This window comes from Dicentrarchus labrax, unplaced genomic scaffold, assembly GCF_905237075.1.
Source record: "Dicentrarchus labrax unplaced genomic scaffold, dlabrax2021, whole genome shotgun sequence".
In the NCBI taxonomy this organism is placed as follows: Eukaryota; Metazoa; Chordata; class Actinopteri; family Moronidae; genus Dicentrarchus; species Dicentrarchus labrax.
Window position 1 is genome coordinate 13914960 of NW_026136706.1, and position 24471 is coordinate 13939430.

General features: G+C 40.6%; 2 protein-coding genes across 18 annotated transcripts in view; one reads left to right on the plus strand and one right to left on the minus strand.

Annotated features, from left to right (window-relative positions):
• fmnl2a (formin-like 2a) overlaps positions 1–10425 on the plus strand; it is a 52044-nt gene extending 41619 nt beyond the window's left edge. For 3 of the 16 annotated variants that reach the window (XM_051404904.1, XM_051404910.1, XM_051404912.1), the window contains 12 exons: positions 358–378; positions 1184–1308; positions 1395–1594; positions 1829–2063; positions 2190–2258; positions 2349–2429; positions 2522–2651; positions 2739–2902; positions 3013–3114; positions 4194–4289; positions 4757–4880; positions 8367–10425. In XM_051404904.1, coding sequence (XP_051260864.1) covers positions 358–378; positions 1184–1308; positions 1395–1594; positions 1829–2063; positions 2190–2258; positions 2349–2429; positions 2522–2651; positions 2739–2902; positions 3013–3114; positions 4194–4289; positions 4757–4880; positions 8367–8476 — 1457 coding nt within the window. In that variant the 3' untranslated portion in view covers positions 8477–10425. Of the gene's footprint in view, positions 1–357; positions 379–1183; positions 1309–1394; positions 1595–1828; positions 2064–2189; positions 2259–2348; positions 2430–2521; positions 2652–2738; positions 2903–3012; positions 3115–4193; positions 4290–4756; positions 4881–6275; positions 6397–7814; positions 7915–8366 lie in introns of all 16 variants that reach the window. The other 13 variants (XR_007885294.1, XR_007885295.1, XM_051404907.1 and 10 more) reach the window with 8 other exon arrangements.
• A 518-nt stretch (positions 10426–10943) lies between these two features.
• prpf40a (PRP40 pre-mRNA processing factor 40 homolog A) lies at positions 10944–24226 on the minus strand. Of its 2 annotated transcripts, XM_051404917.1 has the most exons (27): positions 24129–24226; positions 22568–22648; positions 22278–22421; positions 20618–20701; positions 19959–19977; positions 19838–19857; positions 19645–19686; positions 19404–19514; positions 19085–19205; positions 18782–18806; positions 17892–18107; positions 17561–17666; positions 16248–16312; positions 15987–16151; positions 14880–14988; positions 14608–14758; positions 14291–14424; positions 14036–14150; positions 13571–13662; positions 13312–13428; positions 13076–13213; positions 12827–12922; positions 12648–12734; positions 12428–12518; positions 12271–12332; positions 12008–12163; positions 10944–11570 (listed from the first exon to the last, which is right to left on the minus strand). In XM_051404917.1, the coding sequence occupies exons 1-27, from the start codon at positions 24129–24131 to the stop codon at positions 11481–11483; spliced, it is 2640 nt and encodes an 879-aa protein (XP_051260877.1). In that variant the 5' UTR covers positions 24132–24226; the 3' UTR covers positions 10944–11480. The 2 variants fall into 2 exon arrangements, with proteins under 2 accessions (XP_051260877.1, XP_051260878.1); XM_051404918.1 differs by lacking the exon at positions 22568–22648.
• Between the last annotated feature and the right edge of the window lie 245 nt (positions 24227–24471).

Consider the following 24471-nt stretch of genomic DNA (forward strand, 5'->3'; position numbering starts at 1 on the left):
TACTGTCAGGCATGCGCCTGCTCAGATGATGAGTATTGATAAGGCTGGACCCTTATGGGACTCATTGAAGCAGACCATAACCAGATCAACCTCTACTGTATTTAGATGTGGGTGTACATTCCCGGGTATGTATACATATGTAAACTCGACTATTAGAGTCTAGTTACAGCCTTCCTGAAAAACTTGAAATCTAGGAGTCAGAAAATACAGTGACGCCAGTTTTTATGGGTTCCAGCAGTCAGTGAGATCCTTTGCTTTACCGTGTGTGATTGAGATGTGCATGTGTATGCTTTCTCACTAACTCTTGCCAATTTCGTAATGATTTGTCTTTGAATTGTTTCTCTTTCTGCCAACCAGAGGGACCCATCAAACTTTTCTGTAGGTTCTGCTTGCCATGTTTGGTGTCTTGTCTTCCCCCCCCACACTGTTCCCCTCCTCTGTCACACGTTTTGAAAATGGTATTTTCCGTCTCTGAATCCCAGTATAAAACACATCCCATCTCTCAGTATCTCTCACAGTAAGACTTTCTGTGAAACATTGGGATGATTTTAACAAGAAAGAAAGTACCACATTTCAAAATGCTGCATGGTTTACCTTCACATGTTGGTGTAGTTTTGTATTTTTGTGTGTATGTGTGTCTGTGTATGAATTAAGTGTATCGCCACAAGTGTTGGTTGCATGCTGAGATACAATGACCTGCTGTGGCACGCAGCTGATAGAAAGTGATAGGCAGTATGCAGAGCTGGAATGCTGTTTACCTTTCCCATGATAGCCCTATCTTTTCTGTCCATGCCTGACACCTCGTATGTGTGGCAAAGCAGGGCGGCGTCTCAGTGTTCAGCTTCAATGAATCAACCCTGCTGGCCACAAATAGCCATAATCTGTTGGATAAAGTAGTTTGTCACCAGGCCAGGCAGGAAATCCTTACCATAGGCCTACCCTGTGGCCTTATTCTCTTGCCAGAGGCTAACACGCTTCACTCTGCTTGAAGTATCACCAAGTTTAGTTTAAAAATAGAGAGAAATGTGATCAACTTGAAGTATATTGTTGTCATACCCATGTGCGTCACCAATCCCAGTTACCTGTCTGCCCTCTCACCTGCATGTGTGTGAATGTATGTGTGTGTGTGTGTTATCTGATAGTAGATAGGGACGCTGTGCTAACTCTTATGTGTCCTGTGTAGCTGTTAAGATCAAGAAACCCATCAAGACAAAGTTCTGTATGCCCGTCTTCAATTGGGTAGCCCTGAAACCAAACCAGATCAACGGGACTGTCTTCAATGAGATTGATGATGAGAGGATACTCGAGGTAGGTGTCTTCTCTCAGTTAGCAAGTCCATTTCTTTTTTCCACGATTAGAAAAAGTGAGCTTATTCTTTTCTTGCTGTCTCTAAGGACCTAAACGTGGACGAGTTCGAGGAGATGTTTAAAACGAAAGCTCAGGGCCGGGCAATCGACCTCACCATGACCAAGCAGGTCAATCAAAAGGGGCCCAACAAGGTGATGCTACTGGGCTCCAACAGAGCAAAGAACCTGGCCATCACACTGAGGAAAGTGGGCAAGACTCCCGAGGAGATCTGCAAAGCCATTCAGATGTAAGCCCCCCCTCAAAATAAAACAAAAGACCCTAATCCTACTGGGTTTCTTATGTTTGAATGAATGAGACTTATTATTGTTTTGAGTGTACTGTATGCCAGTATTTGATGAATGTTGTTATACAATCACATCACATCATCAGCAATTGTTTCAAGACCTTAAGCATATGTTATCAAATGCTGCATGTAATTTACTTTGTGTATCTCCACCTGCCTGCCTCTCCCCTCTTTCAGCTTTGACCTACGAACTCTGCCGGTGGACTTCGTGGAGTGTCTGATGCGCTTCCAGCCTACTGAGAATGAAATTAAAGTCCTGCGGCAGTTTGAGAAGGAGCGCAAGCCACTGGAGAGCCTGACGGATGAAGACCGCTTCATGATGCAGTTCAGTAAAATTGAGCGGCTCATGCAGAAAATGACCATCATGGCCTTCATCGGCAACTTCTGTGAGAGCATACAGATGCTGACGCCGGTGAGGACTATCATCTCTTTGATGCTATATTTCGAGACTAAGAGATTGACTATGATGTTGCGAGCAGAGAAAGTGACAATGCTGCACTGAACGCCTTCTCATGCCATCCTCTTTGTTTCCTCGCAGCAACTTCATGCCGTCATCGCAGCATCTGTGTCCATCAAGTCATCACAGAAGCTGAAGAAAATCCTAGAGGTAACTGGGTAATTTGTGTCTGCATTAAACATGCTGTTAAATGAATGCATGGTCTCCTTTTTCACATTCTTGTTCCTTCTTGTTGATCAGATTATCTTGGCTCTTGGAAACTACATGAACAGCAGCAAAAGAGGAGCAGTGTACGGATTCAAGCTGCAAAGTTTAGACTTGGTAGGTTGCCTCTTTCTACCTTTTAAAGCCTTGTACTTTTTACTCTTTACCCAAATTATTTCTTATGTTTTGTGTTTTTTCTTTTAATTTAGCTACTTGACACCAAGTCGACGGACCGTAAGTTAACGCTGTTACACTACATAGCCAACGTGGTAAAGGAGAAATATGCGCAAGTTTCTCTCTTCTACAACGAGCTGCACTATGTGGAGAAAGCTGCAGCAGGTGAGATGTATCCACATGTTCTTGTATGTCTTTTTACCATTGAGTGCCGGGCGCACGTGTTACTCACACTGTTGCTCGTGTCCACAGTGTCGTTGGAGAACGTCCTGTTGGATGTTAAGGAGTTAAACAGAGGCTTGGAGCTGACTAAAAGAGAGTACAGCATGCACGGCCACAACACCATGCTCAAAGACTTCATTGCACACAATGAGAGCAAGTTGAAGAAGCTACAGGACGATGCCAAGATTGCACAGGTAACATGAGCACACCTTGTTGTGTAATCTGCTCTAGTGCCTTGTTTTTTTCTAACTCTGTTAAAGGTGAAGGTTAAATGTTTTCTAAGCACACTGCCTGTCTTTGAAAGGATGCCTTTGACGAGGCAGTGAAGTTCTTCGGGGAGAACTCCAAAACAACGCCGCCCTCCGTCTTCTTCCCTGTGTTTGTCCGATTTGTTAAGGCTTACAGGGTGAGTTGGATCATCTCTCGCACAGTCACACAAAACCAGTTGAAAAACCACACCTCACCACCCGGCTGGGCTACAAAACAACAAGAATACTCAACTGATTTTAGTGTCTTCTTTAATCCAACTAACAGTGGACAGTTTAGAAATAGGATCAAATCAGATATCAGCTTTTTTATTCCTGACATTCGCCTACACTACACCCACAATTCAGCTTCCAGTGCAACAGCTCGGTCAGAGATTAGAGTGAGTTATACTGGTAGTGAAGAGCGTGTGACAGAGGTCACTTCTTTCTAACTCCTCACCACCAGATTCCTTTCAAACTTGTAGTCTTCAGCCCCAACAGATGCTGCCTCAAGTGACATCACGTACACATCAGGGAGCACAGCGCCCTCTGGAGCCACAAAATGCTTTATACAACTTTTTTTTCACATATACAGCAGTACTCAGTAAAAGCTCGTAAACAGACTTTGATGTGTAAAATTGGTGGAGTTCCCCTTTAAGTCACAACAGCATCTGGGGAGGGTCAGTATGGGGATATGAGTGTATGAGGTGGTCCAGCTGTGTTCATGGCTCTGTGTATGTGTCCTTATGTACAGTACATGTACTTCTGGTGTTATCACTACAGTGAAATGTTTTCTTTTACACCAAAGTGTAAGAATTTTACAAATAAATGGGCAGATTTTAAGAAACATGTACAACAGTACCACTACAAACAAAAACCTATCACACCACATGCTGCTGCAGGTGACAGCATCTTTTTGCATAGGTGCGTTGATGATGTGTGGCTCTTTGTGAATTATATTTTGCTCAAAGCAGCAGTTTGATCAACAGATTTATGTGCCTCTCATGGCTGCTTGTGTGTCAGCTGTGTTTACTGCCATCCTTTTTCTTCTCTAGTACTCCAAACCGTGTTAATGACCTTGTTTACCACATTTCATGATACTGAAATAGAATCTCAGCTTGCACCGCGTACATGCTGAAACTACTGAATGTTTTTAAAATAAGAGTTTCTTCTTTTTTCTGTGGTGGACAGCAGTATATTTAAACAATGTGTTACTGTGTGCACATGTATCTTCAATCAGCAAGCAGATGAGGACAACGAGCAGAGAAAGAGGCAAGAGCAAATTATGATGGAGAAACTTCTGGAACAGGAGGCCATGATGGAGCAAGACCAGAAGGTAAGATCACTTCTTCCTTCCCAACACTCCACCCCCTCCCCTTTATCTTCTCATCCCCTCCCTCTCTATACCCTAGTCCCCCCTGCTTTCTAGGGCAGGAGGCTACAGTGGATGACCGAGGGTAAGCTGGTTCAACTTCCTCTCCTTCTGCTTCATCCTCCCTACTCCTGATCGAAGGATTAGTTGAGCACCGACTGCCCGTGGGGTGTAGTTATATCTGGTTCTACAGACATCCTGCTGAGCCACAGCACATCCACTCAGGATCAGTTATTACTCCTAAATTGCTCATTTAACTCACACGTGCACAAACTTATAGAGTAAAGGCATCAAGCTAAAAGAAATTGGGGGTGTGGATTGCACTGCACTCATCATGACTGAGAGTAAGACTTATAATAGAGGTTAATTAATGTCTGTGTGTATCTGTGTGTGTGTGTGTGTGTGTGTGTGTGTGTGTGTGTCGTCCTCAGTCTCCATCTCATAAGAACAAGCGGCAGCAGCAAGAGCTGATCCAGGAGCTCAGGAGGAAACAGGTGAAAGACAGCCGCCACGTCTACGAAGGCAAAGATGGAGCGATTGAGGACATCATCACGGGTAACTTCACCTGGGCCTGGTCGCAGTCTCTTGCCCCCACACATGAATACACACACACACACACACACACACACACACACACACACAAGTAACACACATACACAGGGCGCACTGCATGAAGGTCCTCTCCGGTGCTATACATTAAGTCATTAACAAGGGGATTCTAAACTAACACAATGACTTTGGCGCTTTCAAAATTCAGCTGTCAGATGTTTGAGAACTAAAGGTATAACCTAATGAGTACAAACATGCACTGACAGTCCAGCTAATCCAGCGACATTCAGCTCAAATGTGTCTGATGATCATTGCTTATCTTATCTGCTTTGTCATTGCTTTGTAACACCATCTGTATGTAGACGGGGCCGGGTTGTGACTAGCTCCTAGAATATAAGTGAATCTAAAGGGAAAAAATACATCTTATATTTACTTAAAAGTGATGAAACTTGCCATAGGCAGTGGTGGAATTTATCTAAGTACATTTACTCAAGTGCTGTATTTAAGTACAGTTAAGAGGAACTTATCCATATCCATTTTATGCTACTTTATACATCATTTTCACTACATTTCATACACAGATATTGTAGTTTTACTCCACTACATACTACATATATTTGACCTCTAGCCTAACCATTACAGGATTTTTTGAAGAAGTCACGGTATTTTGCCCAATTGTAAGAATTTTTGACATAAACACAAACAAAACACAGTTTCTAAATGACTTCAAACCTAGTTCGATTATTTCTGTACAGCAATTCTTGTTACTTACGGCAAACATTTACACTGATACTGATGTATATCTGCAATAAGATAATATTGGCTGATATTATGATTTACTTAGGACAATAAAACAATACGATAAAATGTGATGAACTAATCTAGTGCATTAGGTTGTTTTATAGTCGTAGTATGCGTTACGTCAACCAGCTATGACATTAAAATGCTACTTCCATATTAACACATAAGCATTGATGATAGAATAATATATCTACCACATTTTGTTGTTAGTACTTACGTTTATGGTAATTTGAGTGTTTTTACATTGCAATATTGTTACTTTTACAAAAAAAATTTAATATTTTTTCCACCACTAGCCATAGGAATAATGCGCCTCTAGTGTTAAAGTCCTGAATTGAAATCCAAATTGATCCAAATCTCTGTAATAAAAATTTGCTATAATCTAACAAAGCCAAATAAAGTTTATAGTAGAGTTTGGTCAGACCCTTCAGTAGAGCTTAAGCTGCTAGAATTCACTATCAAACAAATACTTTTTGCGCCTTGTGATGCTGTTTTGGGGTATTTGCTTAGTGCTAACAAGTGCTAAACCCTGTAGGAGTCTGCTTTTCTTAAATTGTGTTTGTCTTGTCTTGGCTGTTGTCCTTGTTGTTCTCAATGCAGTGCTGAAGACAGTGCCCTTTACCGCCCGCACAGCCAAGCGCGGCTCTCGGTTCTTCTGCGAGCCCGCCCTCAATGAGGAGTACCATTACTAAGCTTTATAGAACTGTCTCTCTTCTCTAAGGTTGCTGGAACAAAACATTTTCTCCTTTATGTCCTTTCTCTCCTCCATCCTTGCATGCCCTCGTCACACTCTTCCTCTTTTAACCACCACACTCAAACTCTCACACCTCGGACCTGAGACACACACACATGCCTGAGTGCGTGTGTCTGTGTGTGTGTGTGTGTGTGTGTGTGTGTGTGTTCCCCCCTCTCCCCTGAGCATGACTTGGTGTTGGGTGGTAATGTTGTTCTCTGCCCACCTGCATGAAGTGTGACACCCTTATTTATCATCATTATTTTATCAACCATGGCAAACCATAATGTCACAGAGGAAGCTGTCTCCAAGGCCATACTCTTATCTGTATTGACAGGCGATTATAATTGGTGAAGAGTGCACTTCTTCTCATCAAGTAACGGAGCAGAGAAGTTAAGCTGCGAGCTGCCATCTAGTGGCGACAGATGGAAAACAAATGCAGAGTTATGAATCAAATACTTCAGGGTTAATCACTGATTTTAGTCTAATTTAATGATCCAGTTTGGTCAGTAGCACCCAACATGTTACACTCATGTTGTAATATACAGCATATACAAGCTTCAATCATCTACACGGCAGGTATGACTAATGTCGTGATTGTGTAAGTGCCTGTGGCATTATAACTTGCTTTTGTGTGTTTCAATCAATGTTTTTAATTAAAAATGAATGTTTGTGTGTTCATTATCACATGTGGCTTTTGCAGCTGATACAGCTTGTTGCATGCTGATTGCTTCATCCCTGCCGCTTTCCCACAATGCATCTTTGCTCTCCCAGTTAGCCCATATGCTGTGCTTTGCTCCTGCAGGTCTTTGTCAAATGACTTTCTGTGGTCTGGCAGGCTCACTAATATTCTGCATGATGTCTGCATTTCATCATCATTAATAATCACTTACACTGCAGAAGTCTGTCTTTGCAGTTGCATTCTGTGTGTGCTGCTAACATGCAATCAGGTTGTCTTTTGGTAACTAATCTGTTGGTAAATCTGTTGTTTGCCTGGCTGCACGCATGCTTTGCTTGGTTTTTGGTCAAGATCCTGCTGTGTTCTGAAGTCATATTTGTTTATTTCAGTTCACAATTGCTCTGTACTGGACGTTTGAAACGGGCTCTTCTTCTGTCCTGCTGGTAGTCACTCTGCAAAGCAGACTGGGTTTATAAGACAGAAAAAAAAGAGAACCTACAGAAGCTTTTATCCACCCTGCCGGTTGAACTAGTTAACCTCCTCCAGCTCTGTCCCCCTCTAATGCCCTTAGCCTACTCTGGCCTTTCCCCCCTCCCATGCAGCCTGCTTCCACTTTGCTTTGCAGTGCTCTCTTAGCAAAGCCAGTGTGAATATGTTGGGCTGACATGTTCTGATCAGCCTGCTCTTCCTCCATTTATAACCTTCATTTTGTCTTCTCTTTATCTAGCCCTAAAGAAGAATAATATTACTAAATTTCCCAATGTCCACTCGAGGGTAAGGAACTCGTCCAGTAGCACCCCTGTAATGGTGGATGTGTCCCAAACCTGGCAAGCATCTCTTTATTACCTCCCTTGCTGTTTTACTGTCTTCTCACTTAGGGTCGACTCAGCATTGACCTACCTCTGCCTCACCTTCTGTTTTCTGCTCATTATATCTCCTTCGTAACAGTAAATTTGAATGTCTGATGGTAAAAATATCAACTCTTTCCAGTAGTTTTTATGGGGAAGATGCATCTTGGTTTTTAACAAGATGCATGGAAGCCCTCTATTTCTGTCAGAGGCTTACAAGTCAAAACCCTGTGGCCTGTCTCAGTCTTAACACCCAGAGACAGCTGACCCGCAAGGCTTTTTTATTCTGTGTAGAACTCACGCTGCTTTGAAAGACAGGCTGCCAGCACTCTGAGAATGTGGGCTCATCAAAATGCCCTGACAAGATGACTGACAGCTCTTTTATTCACCCCCACTCCCCGTCCCCATCCAATCCCCTTCTTCCCTCTCAGATTTGAGGAATCAGCCTTACAGGCGAGCAGACGCCGTGCGGAGGAGTGTCAGGAGACGCTTTGATGATCAGAACCTGCGGCCGGTGAACAACGGCGAAGTGGTCATGTGACGAGGGAACGGTGCATGTGCTGGGAGGGGGGGGGGGGGGGAGATGTGTAACGTCAAGATTGGGAGAGACGGGAGGTTTGATGCAGATTGAAGGATGAGTGACAAGTGTTGTAGCAACCATAGAGATGACTATGTATATATATTACATAAGAATACATGTTATTCCATGTCTGTGGTACAGGAGCAGTGTTTCACTATGAAGGACTGGGACATGTGTGGGACTGATATTTAAAGTGTCTGAAAAGGTTGATGCAGAAAACCTTAGACGAGCCAAGTGCCTGAACTTATTTTTGAGGGATAATGTCACGCTGTCTTCTGTTTGTCTGATGGCTGTTTTTTTAAATATTCCCCACTTCAAGCAATACGATGTGACCTGGCTTTAATTTTAAAAGAAAGTGTAAAAGTGGACTTGTGGTGGAGAGAGGCTTCCTTGGAAAGCGTAATGTAGAATGTATGGGACGTGTTCCCTTTAGCTGTTACAAATATTACATCTTCTAGTGTTGAGTGTGACTCTCTGTAATATCTCGGTACATTCCGGTGCTCTTTTTCATTCTTCGTACTTTACAAACTTGTTTTCAACCTGCACCTTTTTTTTTTTGTACATCTCATGAGGCTTTTCAACTTTGACTAAAAAGGGCTGATGATCAGGCACGAAGAAGGTGATCAGAAAATCCTTAAAATTCTATATTTATACTAAAAATGAGTATAAGGATGACGAAGAATGAACGAAAAAGACATCAACAGTAATTCATTTCAACACGAGACTGGGCTAATGTGAATTGTATATATCAGGCGTCTCCATGCGGACTTCTCTTTTATAAGTTGTTACAATGCTTAATGGATCAATCCAGAATTTGAAGCTCTTAATTCATAGAAGTAGGCTGCCTGCTCACATAAAAAAATCTACCGTCCTTGTAAAATGTTACATATCTGTAGCTGCACAGCAATTTGTTTGGTTTCTGGGAACAAATAAAAGCCTGTAAAGCAACAAAGAATGCGTTTTCTACCAAACTGCACGAAAGATACTGAACCCGACTGGATGATCTTATTGTCAGAACTGGACACAACTTTGCATTTCATCCGTCTACTCTTTTCTTTTTTACAGATTAATTATATTCTAGGCTACTGTGTCTACTCACTTTATTGTAATTTTAATGTATAGTATTTAACCACTGAAAGGATTCCTTTAAGCTCATGTTTTCATCTAAATGTGTGTCATGGCAAAACAAGTACACAACACAAAAAAACAAAATCCTAAATGTACAGATATTTTGCTACAAACCTTGTTTTCTTTATTTTTTTTTTTTTTTTTACTTAATTCACATTACCAGATGGTTAATATTGTACATATTGTTTAAACAAAAGTTTTCATTGCCTTGTGCTATACAACTTGAATGTTATTTTAACTTATAGTTTGTTTCAATGTTTGTATATTTAATTAAGCCAAATGAATCTACAGTAGTGTGTTGAATCATAATGTCTCACTGTCAGGAGGCAGCAGATCACTGAATTTGCTTGTGGGTGTGTCACAGGCGCGTCAAAGCCAGTTATGAAAAACATGCAACATGTTCCTGTTGTGCAGATGTTGGTACATTTGGACAGATGTAAGCTCTTAAATCAGACACATTGTGTCTAATAAAACTAGTTTCTATTAGTTGACCTGTGGTTAGCTGGTTTTGTGGCTTTGTGATACACCCTCCTGTAATTATCTCCACTGAAGCACGTGCTGCCGATCATCTCTCTTCTCTCAACTTCACTGTCTGTAATAGTGACATTTCTCTAACTGGATAATACTGGCATGTTTTTTTTGTTACTTTCACCAGAAATGTATTTTAGGCAGTTTGTGCTTATTACAAAATAACAAGCTTTTTTTTTTTTTTTTTTTTAAAGTAGGTGATATGAGATTTTCAACGAATATGATCAAATAAACTATTTACATTGAATATAGAATGGGTTACCTTTTCTTCTTTTTTTTTTAACTGGTCGGGAAAAGTAATATTAAATTTTTCTGGACTACATCTGAAAAAAACACCCTTACCTCCTGGGGACCTATAAATCAATTGTAATAACAATTATATGGAGAAAATAATACATTTCTCAGTTAAAGTTCTGCACACTGTCGTTTCAGTCTATATGATCTTCATCAGGTACCAGACCGTCATTAAAGTCAGATACTTAATGAAGGTCATATAGAGCTAAAAGTTGAATAAATACACCTTTTTTTCAGCAGTAAGTGAGACAAGTGTGCAAGGAGTCCCTCATTGTTTAAGCTGCACCTTCCTCTGGTGCACCTGTCACACATTTGGGTGAGACTTATTTCTACATGTGATAGATGAGCATGAGGATACTTTGGAAGGTTCGGTTAGGTATGCCCGTTCCATAAATGTAAGAAATTATACAAATAACAAATAAGATAACATTTGCCTTTGACCTTACTGATCTCCTAAATTATCCAATTACAGACAAAATCCACTGAAACAGTATTTTATTACATTTCACTACAGTATGTCAATTTTAACAAACGCTCCAATTAAAATCTTCTTGGACCATTCCTCGAGAACAGCTGCAGTTAAGTTGGATCAAATCGAAAATATTGTTTTCATCATCTCCGGGTGTGTCCAGACATCATGAAAGAGTTGTCCTGAAATCTATTTCAGTCGCCATGACATTAAAGATATACTTTTAATTGAATATAAAAAAATGATTGGCAATGGAAAACACATGTACAACTACAATCAACTAAAAAAATCTTAAAGCTAACCAAAGCAACAAAAAGACAATCTGACATTTAACGATTGATCAGCTGATCAGTTTCCTGATATCAAATTAGTAACCAAGTAAGTGTATAAGCTCAGTGTAGCACATTCCCGTAATTACCAGAGAAAGGTGTTATTTCACACAGTTCGCCCAGGGTGGTGTGACCAGTACAGTCAGATGAGCTCGGAGGGGAATGCATGTTTGTAGAAATGTACAAATACAATATAAGGGCAGCGGAAGTGCGATCATCAAGGTGCATCCAGCTGTTCCAGTAAAGTTCTTCTCCTTTTCTCCAGCTCTCCTTCACTCAGCTCACTGCCTGATGTATCCCAGCCGCCCTGAACACAACACAGAAAACACAAAGACTCAGAAATGTTAATAACGATGAAAGTGACTCACTGAGTTTTCAGAAGCCGACCTCTAAATGACCAACTCAACAGCCACATCTAAAGATCGGACTTTTGGCTGGTAGCAACAAACCTCCCGCCGTGCTAATACACACACAAAAAACCCCCTCTAGTATGTCAGAAAGCTGATTTTCTGGGCTAATTGCTGAATGTTAGAGTTGAAGTTCAATCAGTAACAGTTCAAAAACATACTTTAATTAGTTAACTTTCACTATTAACATTTCCATCAAATTCAACATGCAGGTAACCTTAACAACAGCTATTAACAAATCAGTTTGATGGGAATAAAAAAATCAGCTCTGTGTCCTTAACCATGACAACGCATATTCATACACTTATTCATACCACAACTGAAACAGAAAACCAACCTCCTCTTTCGCCGCTTTTCTCTTCGGAGACTTCTGTTTAGAGTCGGACCGAGATTTCACCCGAGACTTGTCATTTTCTTTATCTTTCTCTAGGTCCTTTTCGCGTTTTCCATCGCGCTCTCTTCCTTTCTTCTCATTGTCAGAGTCTGGCGATGCCTAGTTGCCATAATCACCATCAGTGCACAAACAAACACAACATGCGCATTTAGATTACAATAAATAAATAACAATAAATGGATTTTGGGGTCTTCCTGTATACTTACAGACTTGTGACGTCTCTTTTTGCCTTTCTTCTTGTGTTTCTTGGACTTTTTGTAGCTTCTCTCTGGTTTCAGGCAGAAAATGTCAGTAAATGTCAATATTTCTGCACTTCTTCCACACAATAATAAACAGATCATCTAAGCTTTGAAAGCCACTCACCGGATTCTCCACTAGATGAGCGTTCAGAAGGAGATTTGGACTGTGACCTCTTCTTCTTCTTGTGGTATTCCTCATCCTCAGACTCTGAGCCCTGTCAACACAGTAGTTTGGAGATTAATGAGGCATGTTACAGAGTATTGGGATATGGGCAAAGAGGGTATTCTTGTACATTACTGAGGGTTTATTATCTTGTCTTTGCACAGTAGTGAAGACTACGAACCGATCGAGAGCGGGATCGTTTCCTGTGGTGCTTCTTGGACTTCTTCGAGTGCTTCTTTGTCTTAGAGTGGTGATGTTGGCATTCATGCTGTTTAAAAAAAAACAAAAACACATGTTAAACATCATCTTTGTCAACAATAAAATAAAGCCCATTCCCACTGTCATGACAGACTTAATTACCTCCAAGACATGCATGAAGTCTTTGAATATCCTTTTCCTCTCCGACTCCAGCGTCACGTCTTCAAAGGCAGACTCTTTTAGGAATCTCTCTCTGACCTAAAATTGTAAAATGTAAGTGACATACTCGTTTAATCAAAATGGAAAAGACAAGCTACTGTTTATTACTTTTTACATTTAGAAATTATTATAACTAAATAACTGGGAGAGGGATAAAAAACAGACAATAGTTGGTGCTGTAAAACCACATACCCCCTCCCATGTAGTCTCTGGCTCCAGTGGAGGTGTGGCCTGCTTCAGCATGTTTTTAAAGGCTGCTTCTTTCCTTTTCATCTTCCTGGCCTCCTCCTTCTCTCGCTCTCTCTCTCTGGCTTCAGCCTTCTCCAGTAACTACACAAAGATGTTGCGAAATGGGTTAATCATAAAAAATATAAACAATGAAAAGGTACTATGTGGGATTTGTGAAAAGCGAGTGGAAAAAGTCTTACACTGTTGAAGGCTAGTTTTATGTTTCCTGCATCCAGTGTGGTGGCTCTCTTGTCCGAGCTGATGACTGATCCAAAGTCATCAAAGCTAGTGTTGACCTCCACCAGAAAGCCTTTGTCCTGGCAACACCAGCAAGAACACATAGGAAGGGAAGCAAAAGATGAACAAGTTATGTGACATGAAATAAGAAAACATAAAAACCTCTTGAAGGAAACACTGACATGAGCAGATGTAAAGTGAACAGTTTGTGAACGATCTTACCTTAAGAATATCTTTAATGATCCTCTTTTCATCATGGTAGCGGGCCTTCAAATCTTCCACGTAAAATTTGAACAGATCCAGGGGAGTGGAACCTGTAGAAAAGACAGGATCAATCAAAAGATGCAAAAGGTTAGGTTGTATACGTTTTATACAACAAAGAAAAAAACAATAGAAACCATCAGGTTGTTACTAATGAACAATTATATAGGACTCTGGGTGCAGAATGTTTTGGGGAAATGTAAAAAAATATATAAACATAAACAAATTTAAAAAGGAATAGGGTTAAAAAAAAGTCTTATGCAACAGTACTCTGTTGTGGTTCATACAGTATTTACATCCTGAGCTGTGTATGCTTTATTTCTGTGTTCATGTCATGTGCTGTTGTCTGCATGCATCCACGTGCTTTAGAGCATTCAGCTCATGTGGATGTGTGAAGCCACGTGTGCCGCGGCCTGCTGTCCTTACCCGGCTGGCCCAGCATGTTGGCAAAGCGGATGTCTGAGCTCAGGGTCGGGTACATCTCCATCCAGGCAGACATGGAGTGGAGCTGACCGTGGTCGTGGAGCTCATCCAGAAATTTCTGAGCAAAAACAGCAAAGTTTGAATTAAGAAACAGCAACCGATACCCAATATTAATAAATAGTTAGGACATCAAACTGTCAAGGTGATTTCCAGTTTCTAAGTGTTTGGAGATACACGTTTCCTTCCATTCCTTCTTACCTGGAAGGCCTCTCTGTTCTTGCGTTGTCGTCTCCTCTCCCTGAGAAGAGTCTTCTGTTTCTCTTCCTCCTCTTCCTTCTCCAGCGCCCGGATGTGCTCCTCAAAACAAATGAGAGCGTCCTCTTTGTCCATATCTGTGAGTAGATACCAACACTATCAACAAGGAGATATCAAGCAGTTTACAGGCGTTCACATAGAACCGAGTGAACCTGTGGTTTATTATGGATGAAGTGTGGTTGAAACTTTGTTTTTACACTTCCACCATCTGTTTCCAACTAAAGTAAGTAAACAAAAGACATCAATTTCTGCTCTCATACTTTGCAGCTCCTCATCCTCTGCAAAGGTAGGGTTGTCTAGCAGGTACTGCTGGGCCTCAGACCAGGTGGTGCGGTACGTGACGTTGGCCATGTTGTCCAAAATGTTCTTCAGAGCTTCCCAGTTCCTTTTTCTTAGCTGCTTGGCTTGCTCCTGGAAATTGGAGAAGAAGAGGAAACCGTCAGTGCTCACAAACCCCATGATAAACATGCAGAGTGAAATCACTTCAAAGACTTAAAGGGAATTTTGTCTGAACTGGAGAACAAAACCTTACCTTCTCTTTCTTAGCAAGGTAGAACAATACATCTTCATATATCTCCAGCCTGTCTCTCTCTGGTACACAGCTCCACACCTCAAGCTCACCAAACATCTGTTCTGCTTTCCTGGATTGCAAGTAGACACACACAAACTACTTTAGGGTATGCTTACACAATAACCCACATGAGGGCAGCATTTCACAGGCCAAATTTACCTTTAACACATTGGGGTTAACACAAATCTCATAACACGTACAGCGGCCTTTCATGGTGTGCACTAAAAATATCTAATTTCCTTAATGACTGATGGTAGTGAAATAAGCTATTGAAAACGTATAAGCAAGTGCGCACACAGACAGCATCAGACAGACAGGATCAGACAGCCCCACGATACTGTCCAACTGCCTGCTGTGTACCATCCCAGAATACAGCCCTAGTCACCACAGCAACCCCAGTGCCAGCTGAACTCTGAAACTGGCCCACTGTCAAGGTCACCAGTCGATCCGTCCGTCCCCTCTGTCCGTCACTATGACTTTCAACCAAATGCCAAACCAAAGTGCGTTGATGAACCAGTTGCCGCACGCAATAAGGATTCAAACTGTGTTGGCATAATTTCTATTGCAAAACTCCGTACATGGTAATTAAATAAAAAACCTTGAATCAACTGAATTTGTACACATTTGGTAAAAAAAAAAGATGCTATTTCTAGATGTTGTAGATTCTAGCATATTGCATTTATGTGTGTGGATTTAAATAAAAATGAATGAATATAAAAAGAAAAATATAAAACAGACGTTGCAAATTAGATCCAAATACAAAATTTCATATGTACCTTAGCCCCAATATCAGAACCTACAAATCACTATGTTCTTTAAGGTCATTCACTGAATTGTGACCTAGAAACATTATGTTACAGTGAACACAGTTCAGCAACAACAATGTGACAAGAGCTAACAGGTCAAAGCAGTTCAAGTGGAAACGGTTTTATAACTGCATGATGGCGTGCACAAGCCATAAATGCCCTTTCACTGATGCGTCTGCATAATCATATTGACAATTTGGGGAACCATCAATCAATACAGGGAAGAAAAAAAACATTATTGTGAGACGACTGTAGTTCTTACTTGTATCTGGTGGTAGATGTCATCTTCTCATGGTTCTCCAGGAACCTCTGAAAGGTCTCTTTTGACTCCTTATATTTAATTCTGGCCTCCTCTTTTTCTTCCTTCTCTGTTTGGACTTTGTAGGCATTGAACGCCTGTTTCTTCTCACTCAGTTTGGGAAGCGCACTTTATAGGCAAATAAAAGAGAATTCAAGGTTAGATGAGCATAGTTCTCGCCTGCTATTGTAAATAGAATAAACAGCTCCCAGGAGAATAGTGTACCTGTAGCGAGGATCATTGATAATCATTTTCATAGCCTGTTCCCAAGAGGAGTTTGAAGACACACCCTGTAATACAAAGAATAAAATTTAAAGTCACGATTAAAGTGACATGTTAAACTTAGAACTTACATTTGTAACACACTCAAACCACAGATGAAGGAAAATGGATTGTTTTATTGCCCTTTATTGCATGTGAGACAGGCAGAGGAACAATGAGCTGTGCTGCTTTGTCTCCACACATTTACTTAATTACTAATAGATGGCGGGTTAAGAGGTGTGGAGTGGCAATAATTCAAAGAAGTGCCACTGAGGACTTATATAAGCGCCCTTTCTGCCACTTGCCTCTCCAATAGAGTGACTCCTTCATCCATTATGAACTGATTCCACCGTGTGCCTCTGTCTTGTCAGTTGTCACAGTTATTCTAACTCACTGAGGCATGCTACTTTCTCTCACTGTCTTAATCCCAGCCAGCCCCATGCCTTTGATCCAATAAAGCTAATCATAAAGACAGAGCCATTAAGATCTTGGAGGAAATGGCAAGCAATCTCAGAGGAGAGCTTTGTGCACAAAATTAAAATGAGCCTAAATATAGCAGCATTCAAGGTGGGTGGCGCTAGGCTGCCTTTGCGACCAAACACAAAACACATCCACAGCAACAGGAGGTGAAGCTTAACAATCGTGCTAAGACCTCCCAGGGGATTCTGAGGAGGGACAGGGATTAGATCCAGATCAAAATGCAAAAGGATGTGCTGGTATACACATCAGGCTTTTTGGAGAGGTTGACACGGTAAAATTTAACCCTAAAAACAAACCTTTTATGTGTAATAGTGTACAACTCAATCATCCAAACACTTGTTGGAGTTACTTCGATATAAATATAATTTAATAAATGGAAAACTTGCTGTAAAGTGCTATTTGCTATTGCTGTATCTGGATTATTATTAGCAAACCAAATGTGAGAAAAGATGGCTTGTGTGACAATTTTAAAACAACAAGCACATAATCAATGACAAACTACAGCCACCTTGATGGCAAATTTTCCAGAATAAATTCTTGGATATTTCGCATTGCAATCTGAGCTCCACTCCAAGTGATGCCCACGAAATGAAGTATTCATGGTGCAGCTAAAAGCACATTAATGGAGACTAATGCATGTCCAGGCAAGCATGATTTTTTTTTTTTTTGTATTTGACCTTCTAAATGTCAAGTAATGTGAACGTGCACTACAGGCTGACACAGACAACACAGTGCCTCCCACATCGGGTGGCCTCTAGTTCATCTACATGTTAACCCCATTTGACAGCCTGACTCACCTTCTCCTTCAGCAGCTCTTTAAAGGCCTGCTTGGCCTCCTCTTTTGTGTTCCATTTGTACGTTTTCTTCTGAAGTTCTGGCCGTTCTTCCTTTGGGACTTCAATGCTGAGGGGAAAGGAAGATGTTGCTGGTGTTTGCATGAAGCATTTTTCACATAAATGGTTAAAACACAAAACCAGACCTCCTCATCCATGAATACACTAAGTTTAAAAAGGTGTTGTGTACATAAACCCAGTGTCATTATGACTCTATGGTTCTAGCTTGATGTATATGATGTTTATCTGAGTACTGAAGAAACTACCAGTTTCTGTTTTAGACATAATTGTTTACCTGGCTGTGGCCTCTGTGACGACTGAGCTCTCTGAGGAAGCCACAGGTGCATCTGCGGTCTTGACCTCAGCTGTGTGATGCACGGCCGCCTGAGACAGGTGTTCCTCTGAGACTGCTGTTGCAGTTTCCGCCTCCATCACGGTTGCCATAGTGGCTGTATTGTCTGCTTGCACTGCAGGAGTTGGTATGGCGCCAGGAGCAACTGCCTCTGCCGTTCTGAAATCAAAACCATGACAAGTCAAATCCCAACACATGATCGGGGGGAATAGCACGGCAAAGAAGCTGGCTGGAACATAACGGGTCACTACATTAAAGTTAAAAACAGTCGTATTAATAACAAAATAAGGTTTTTGATCAGTGTTTCCTCTATGTTGATTTTGGAGCAGCGGCCCGCCTTTTAAATGATCCTGCCGACATAATGCATCCCCGTTAGCTGCCACTCACATTGCAATTTAACAACAAGTAGAACTATTCAGAGGTTATTGGGGCTGTCCAGTTTAACTCCACATACTGTTGTGTTGATGTAGCTTATTGTCAAAACGTTTGCTTTCTTCCAAGTCGACTATTAAACTAACAGCTCCACCAAAAACGTCACCGCAGTGGGTCCGTTTTAATTGGACAACGTTCAACTTGTCAGTTCTCAGCTCAACGTCCTGATATCAAACATCTGGAAACATTAAAACGGTAAATATACTTGTTTGTGTCACTTCTGTTTCATACATAAAACGTTTGCCGGGGGGTGTTCAGACGGGCCTGCCCCTACTGCTACAAAAAAATCCTAGAGGAAACACTGTTGATCATGGAGAAATAATCATTTTTAATAACCGCTGTATGTGTTAACAGAGAGTGAGGCAGTGAAGAGTAACCGAAGGTAAACAGGAAGCTCTTACCCATTCTCCTCTGCTTTGATCATAGCTGGAATAGACAAAAGGAAATAGCTGTTAGGGTACTAGTTTTCATTTCAAAGCATACTGCAGATAAGAGAACAGCACAGAGATAAATATAGTGCAGGGGCCATCATGTGTTCCTGTATTTGTGCTCCCTGTGTTTGTACATCAATGATCCCAAAACCTCCTCAGCGGCCTGCCATTCATCATGCTGTTAAAGGCTCATCCATGGAGCACAGCGTGGCTCAGTATGGACCATCACGGTCTTTCTCACATGTTTGACATCATCAGACAGCAGTTCTTTACCTTCCAGATCCTCCAGCTCTTTGGGTTTGGTCCATCTGGACTCCTTTGTCTGAGAGTTGTAATAATAAGGCTTTCCTGTGTCGGACTTGTACTCCTTCCAGGGACATTTAGACAACATTTGCTAAAAAGGTAAAAACAAGAAGGGAGGTATTTCAGTTGTGATACACTGCAGAATAATTATTGTGATGTTTGGATTTATATGCGGGAAAAAATAAAGTAAATCAGGGTATAAGTAAGGTAAGTAAGTAGATAAACGGTCACTTGGGGACACTTTAAAAGTAGATGTTAGACATGTTACGTAAGTGATAAAGGTTTGTACCTCTGCAGGAGATTTGAGGTCATCTGGTTTCTCCCATGTGGACTGCTTAGTCTCTGTATTGTAATAATAGGTCTTCCCATCCAGTGATTTGTGTTCTGTCCACAGGGACTTCTAAGGCAGACAAAAACAACACATACATGAGCTGTTTAAGTGTTAAAAAGAAAGAGAATAAGAAATCACTTAACTTTGGTTATGTTTTTACAGTTCCTAGTTAGTATTGCCAAGTCTAATGTGAACAAACCTTCTTTGGCTGTTCTTCCTGTGGAGATCCATTTGTGGTGCTCTGCAGGGACAAAGGAACAAATTAAAAGATTGACAGACTGCAGTTATTGAGAAGACAGAAGACAAAATACTGGAGTCAATGATGAGAATTCAATATTGTAAACTTGCAATTACTGCCTATAAAAGAGATAGAAAGGGTATGTTACACTTACAGCTGTCCCAGGTGCAGCAGCTGAGAAGATAAAAACACAAATGAGAACACCACACTTTCAACAAATACAAAATACGCAAGAATATGGTATGTGAGTAAAGTGACAAATTAAAGGTTCTTACCTGTGGAGTCAACACCAGGCTGTGGAAAAGACAATTTTATAAGTGGATTATTTCCCCAGAGAAACACTCATAAATCTGGAAGTTTACATCTGCACATTTCTACCACTGAATGATGAATTCATCTGGGAATACAGACTCATCATTCACAATACACAGTAACTGACAAAGCTTTCCTAATGAGGACAAAACTCCATACCCCTAAGATGCAAAAATATAGTTGTGATGATTAAATAGATCTCTAAAGCCGCCTGGATGTTGTCACATTAAATATATCAGATTGCTAATTTGCATAACTTGCTTCTACTCAGTAAAAAAGAAAAATCAAGAATCAGGGGCTCATGTGTTTCATTATATTTACAGTGATTCACAGCTGAACCAAAGCCAAAACAAAAAAGATACAATAATGGACATATTGGACGCAGGTGTTCATTTTAAATTTTAATCAGAAGTTATTTAAATTATGTTTTTCAGCTGTTTCATTTCAACGTGTGGTTAAGAATACACTGATTTCCTTCTCTTTTTTTATAGACTGGCATAAATTCAGATCCAAATGTGACAACTTGGCTGTGCAAATGTTTCATTTAGCATTTCACAGATTGCAGTGTATTTTTAAGAAGTGTGAAGCAGAGCACTGATCAGAAAGTAGTGAGGAGAGTTACCGGTCCCGTTGGTTGTACAGCCGCAGCTGGCATGCGAGGGGGCATCATCATCCCTGGCATCATAGGTGGCATCATGCCTGGCATCTAATAAAAGAAGCATCATGAAATATTCATCTGGCATTTCCATACCACCTAGTGCAGGCAGAAGTATTAAGACACAGTGTGAGACAGGGTGGTGGTGGTGGTGTGTGTGTGTGTGTGTGTGTAAAAGGCTGTTTGCAACTGGGGGTGAAGGTGAGACTGAAATCGAGTCTGCTGTGCTTATTTAATGGTGTGATGCCAGAGCTTGTGATCTGTGAAGCAGCAACACACCAAACTACATCGCCTCACCACCTTTTCAGATGTGTGTTGCTGGCACTTTGATCAAACACCCCCCAATATCACACCTATTTATATGCATGACAGGACCCCATATGCTTGCTAAATGTGATCCACTTTGCTTTAAAAAGATAAATAAATACATGTACTAAAAAAAATAAAAAATAAAAAATGTGACTACCTCAGCATTATCCAGTGAAGCAATGGCAGAGTTACAAAATGATGCACAAGCAGTCTTCAGTTAAACATCTCTTCATAAGACTACGAGAGCTATATCAAATAATAAACAATATTCTCTTTATGGATATTTTCAATGTTTAACACATTAGCTTCTGTGCCGAAGCTCTGTTTTTTAAAAGGTTTTATTTTTGTTTATTTCTCACCATCGGCTCTATCAGTTATTATAAGGTTGTACTCACTATAACATAGACTATTGATCCCACTCTGGGGAAATTTACTATGTTCATTTCAGAATGGCAACAACGCTAAAAATAGGTCCAACAGGGCAAGAAACACACTAGCAGTCAGATGATCAGAGAGGCTATAAAACAAGCCAATGCAACAATTTTGCCAGATAAGCTGCCACCAATAGGGAACAGTGATCATTACTTAATAAATTCATTGCACAGGAAAATCCATGAGAGCACACATCAGTTTATTAAAGCCTCTGGAAATGTGGCTTGAAATAGTAAAAATGATATATTACATCAAAGGTGAGTGTCTCATTAAGCATCCAGAAAAATCTGAGTGAAAATAAACACATGGCAGCAGCAGAACATATTTCATCTACCTAAAAAAAGGCCCACATAAATCAACAGCAGTTTAAGTGTTTGATATATTTAAAATATGTTCACTGCTTTAGTTTTTTACAACAGCAAGCTGAAGCTGTTACTTGCTGTGGAGTAACAGCGAGCTAAACCGCGTTTTAGAAATAAAGTCGCTAAAAAGTCCCGAAATCTAATGGGACAGTTGCAAAGTTAGTGATGTTGTCACTTGTCTGATATTTCAGCCTTTACTTTGGTAAGTACAGTATTATCAACTCTGATAAAAACAATAATAATTCAAATAAAACCCAAGTTGTAATGAAATAAAGTTTTCCTTCAACTAATCTCATATTTCCAAACTTTTCTATGCTGTATTGCTACATATAATCAACAGCATAGTCGCTTAGCCACTTTTTAAGTGGCAAAGCAGTTCTATGCAAAATCGTATTTCTTCTTTCAGTACAGGAGTTTGAAAAGCATCAACCTAAAACACCATGAAATACTCCCAGAGCAGCACCGAGCTGACTCATAGCAGGATGAATACTGGCGTTAGAGGAACAGCAGAAACACAGACTCACCTGTCCCATTGGCGGTGCCCCCATTGGTGGCATTATACCTGGGGGAATTATACCAGGAGGCATAGGAGTCATGCTGGGCGGCCGCTGTCCCATAGGGGGCATTCCGATGGGAGGGAAATGAGGCGGTATTCCTGGTGGTCCCATCTAGACAAAGGAAAATTATTAATTGTATTAGATTAAACATTAACGAAGATCTTTAATATTCATCACACTAAGTTCAACCCTGTATGACAACTGGAAACAAGAGGTGAAAAGCTAAATGTCATAAACATAATCTGTCACTGACTTACAAATGGGGGAGGTATCCCTGAGGGCGGTACACCTGGATAAGGTGGCGCTTGGCTGGGGCCATTATTAGCCTCCGATGAAGACTGTCATGAATAAAAAACACCACACAGAGTTAGTGAACTCAAAACAGAAAGTGGTGTAAAGCGCAGTTAACAGCGTGCTTAATTCAATAAAGCCACAAATTGCGGCGTCTCCAAATAAAATGTTGTTAAATTAGATTTTTTTAACATTGGTTTCATCATGACATGCACAACCTATATCTCATTACCATTACGTCTAATGATGACAGTAGACTCAATGTTTCATTTCACATTATGATTACAATATTTATGATAAATGTGGGTGGACTGAATGTAATAAACACCCACAGCACAGTGCAATTGAACAAACTACCGCCTCAAAGTGAAATCAACCTCTCTAAAACAGTTTTAACAAACACTCCTGCACACGTTTCAGCTCGGTGCACCCATATGGAAGAAGTATATTGACGACAAAAGCTTCATAAGAGATGAAAACAAGTTCTGAGCTTCAACAAGGAGACAGGCACTTATTTGAAACAGCGAGATCAACACATAATAATTCAACTATTACTATTATTATTTTGTTTTTGTTTTTTTTAACCCCCACTGTCAGATCACAATAAACCCAGTCTAACAGGACCCTTCCAGGTGATCGTCTCTTCGACCCCTATAAATACTGTCAATGGTAATAACTCACTGTTTGCGCTCAATGGATTCCTGCTGCCAAATGTGAGCGCCAGAATCACTATTTCCAGACTAAACTGAGCTATGATCGGGTTATTTTAACAAATATTGTCGAGGCTTCCGTTGAAACAGACAAATAGGATTTTACTTTAGAGGTTTTATACGTAAAACACAGCGCAGGTGCTTCGACGTTACCAGAAAAAAACTACTGAATTGCTAAAGTAAGGCTAATTATAATGCTAGCAGTGGCTCAGCTTCATTTCGTTAGTCTCTGTCCGGTTTCCTTGACGTTCATCCTCATTGGTAACAAACACATACACCAACAAACATCCCACTTTTGCGTCCAAGTAAAGCTAACTTACTAGGCAGCCACTACCGTGTATAAATGCTGCTGGTGATGAATGACCACGGGCTCCGTCTAAACCCCGGTAAAGAAGAATGGTTAGCGTACAACTAACCTGGGAGTTACGCTAACAGCTAGCTAACAGTTCAACTCACTAAACCCGCCTTTTAACAAGTCTAAAGTTTTAGTTTGTGAATGCCGTTACATGCATTAACCAATACTACACGTAACTAAAGCCGACTGAGTGTTTGTGCACTACATTTTTATTCAGTACAAAGCACCAGTTCCAGGACATAGTCTGACCCGTGACGGTATGTGTGTGCCGCTATCTTTAGCTCAGTGTTAGCACGATGTGCTAACCTGTGGTGTTCTGGAACACTGTAGCGTTGTTATAGCAACACGGAGACAAAGTAGCTCGTTCTTAACCAAACGCCGAGTTAGTACGCACACGCTCCCGAGAGTTATTGGCTTTTACCTGGCTGTAAATAATCTATTCTTTTGAATGGCTGCACTCACCATGTTGACGAGAGGGTAAGGACCTCCAAGAAACTTGAACGCGTCTCAACAACGAGCTCAGCGATTGGTTCAAGTCTCACCGGACGTAGCGAGGTCAAAGGTGGACGTCCTGGAGCGTCATTCTGCGTTTGTAATGTGCAGAACTGCGCATGAACAGACGGAGTGGTGCCATTGTGATCATAGGCATATAATTATATATATATAATTATATATATATATGTTGTTTTAATTGTTTAAATTCTGTTCCTTTTTTAGAAACATAAATACAATAACTCAAATACTATGTAAATATTTATCTTTTGCACTCTGCACCGTTGCACTATTGTCTACTACTACAAATGTT

Excerpts from the sequence above, each read along its gene's own strand:
- prpf40a (XM_051404917.1), bottom strand. Across the intron at positions 20,702-22,277 it reads GGGCACCGCCAATGGGACAG|ATGCCAGGCATGATGCCACC; the intron begins GTGAGTCTGTGT and ends TTCTTTTATTAG. Across the intron at positions 19,206-19,403 it reads ACCTCAAATCTCCTGCAGAG|CAAATGTTGTCTAAATGTCC; the intron begins GTACAAACCTTT and ends TTACCTTTTTAG.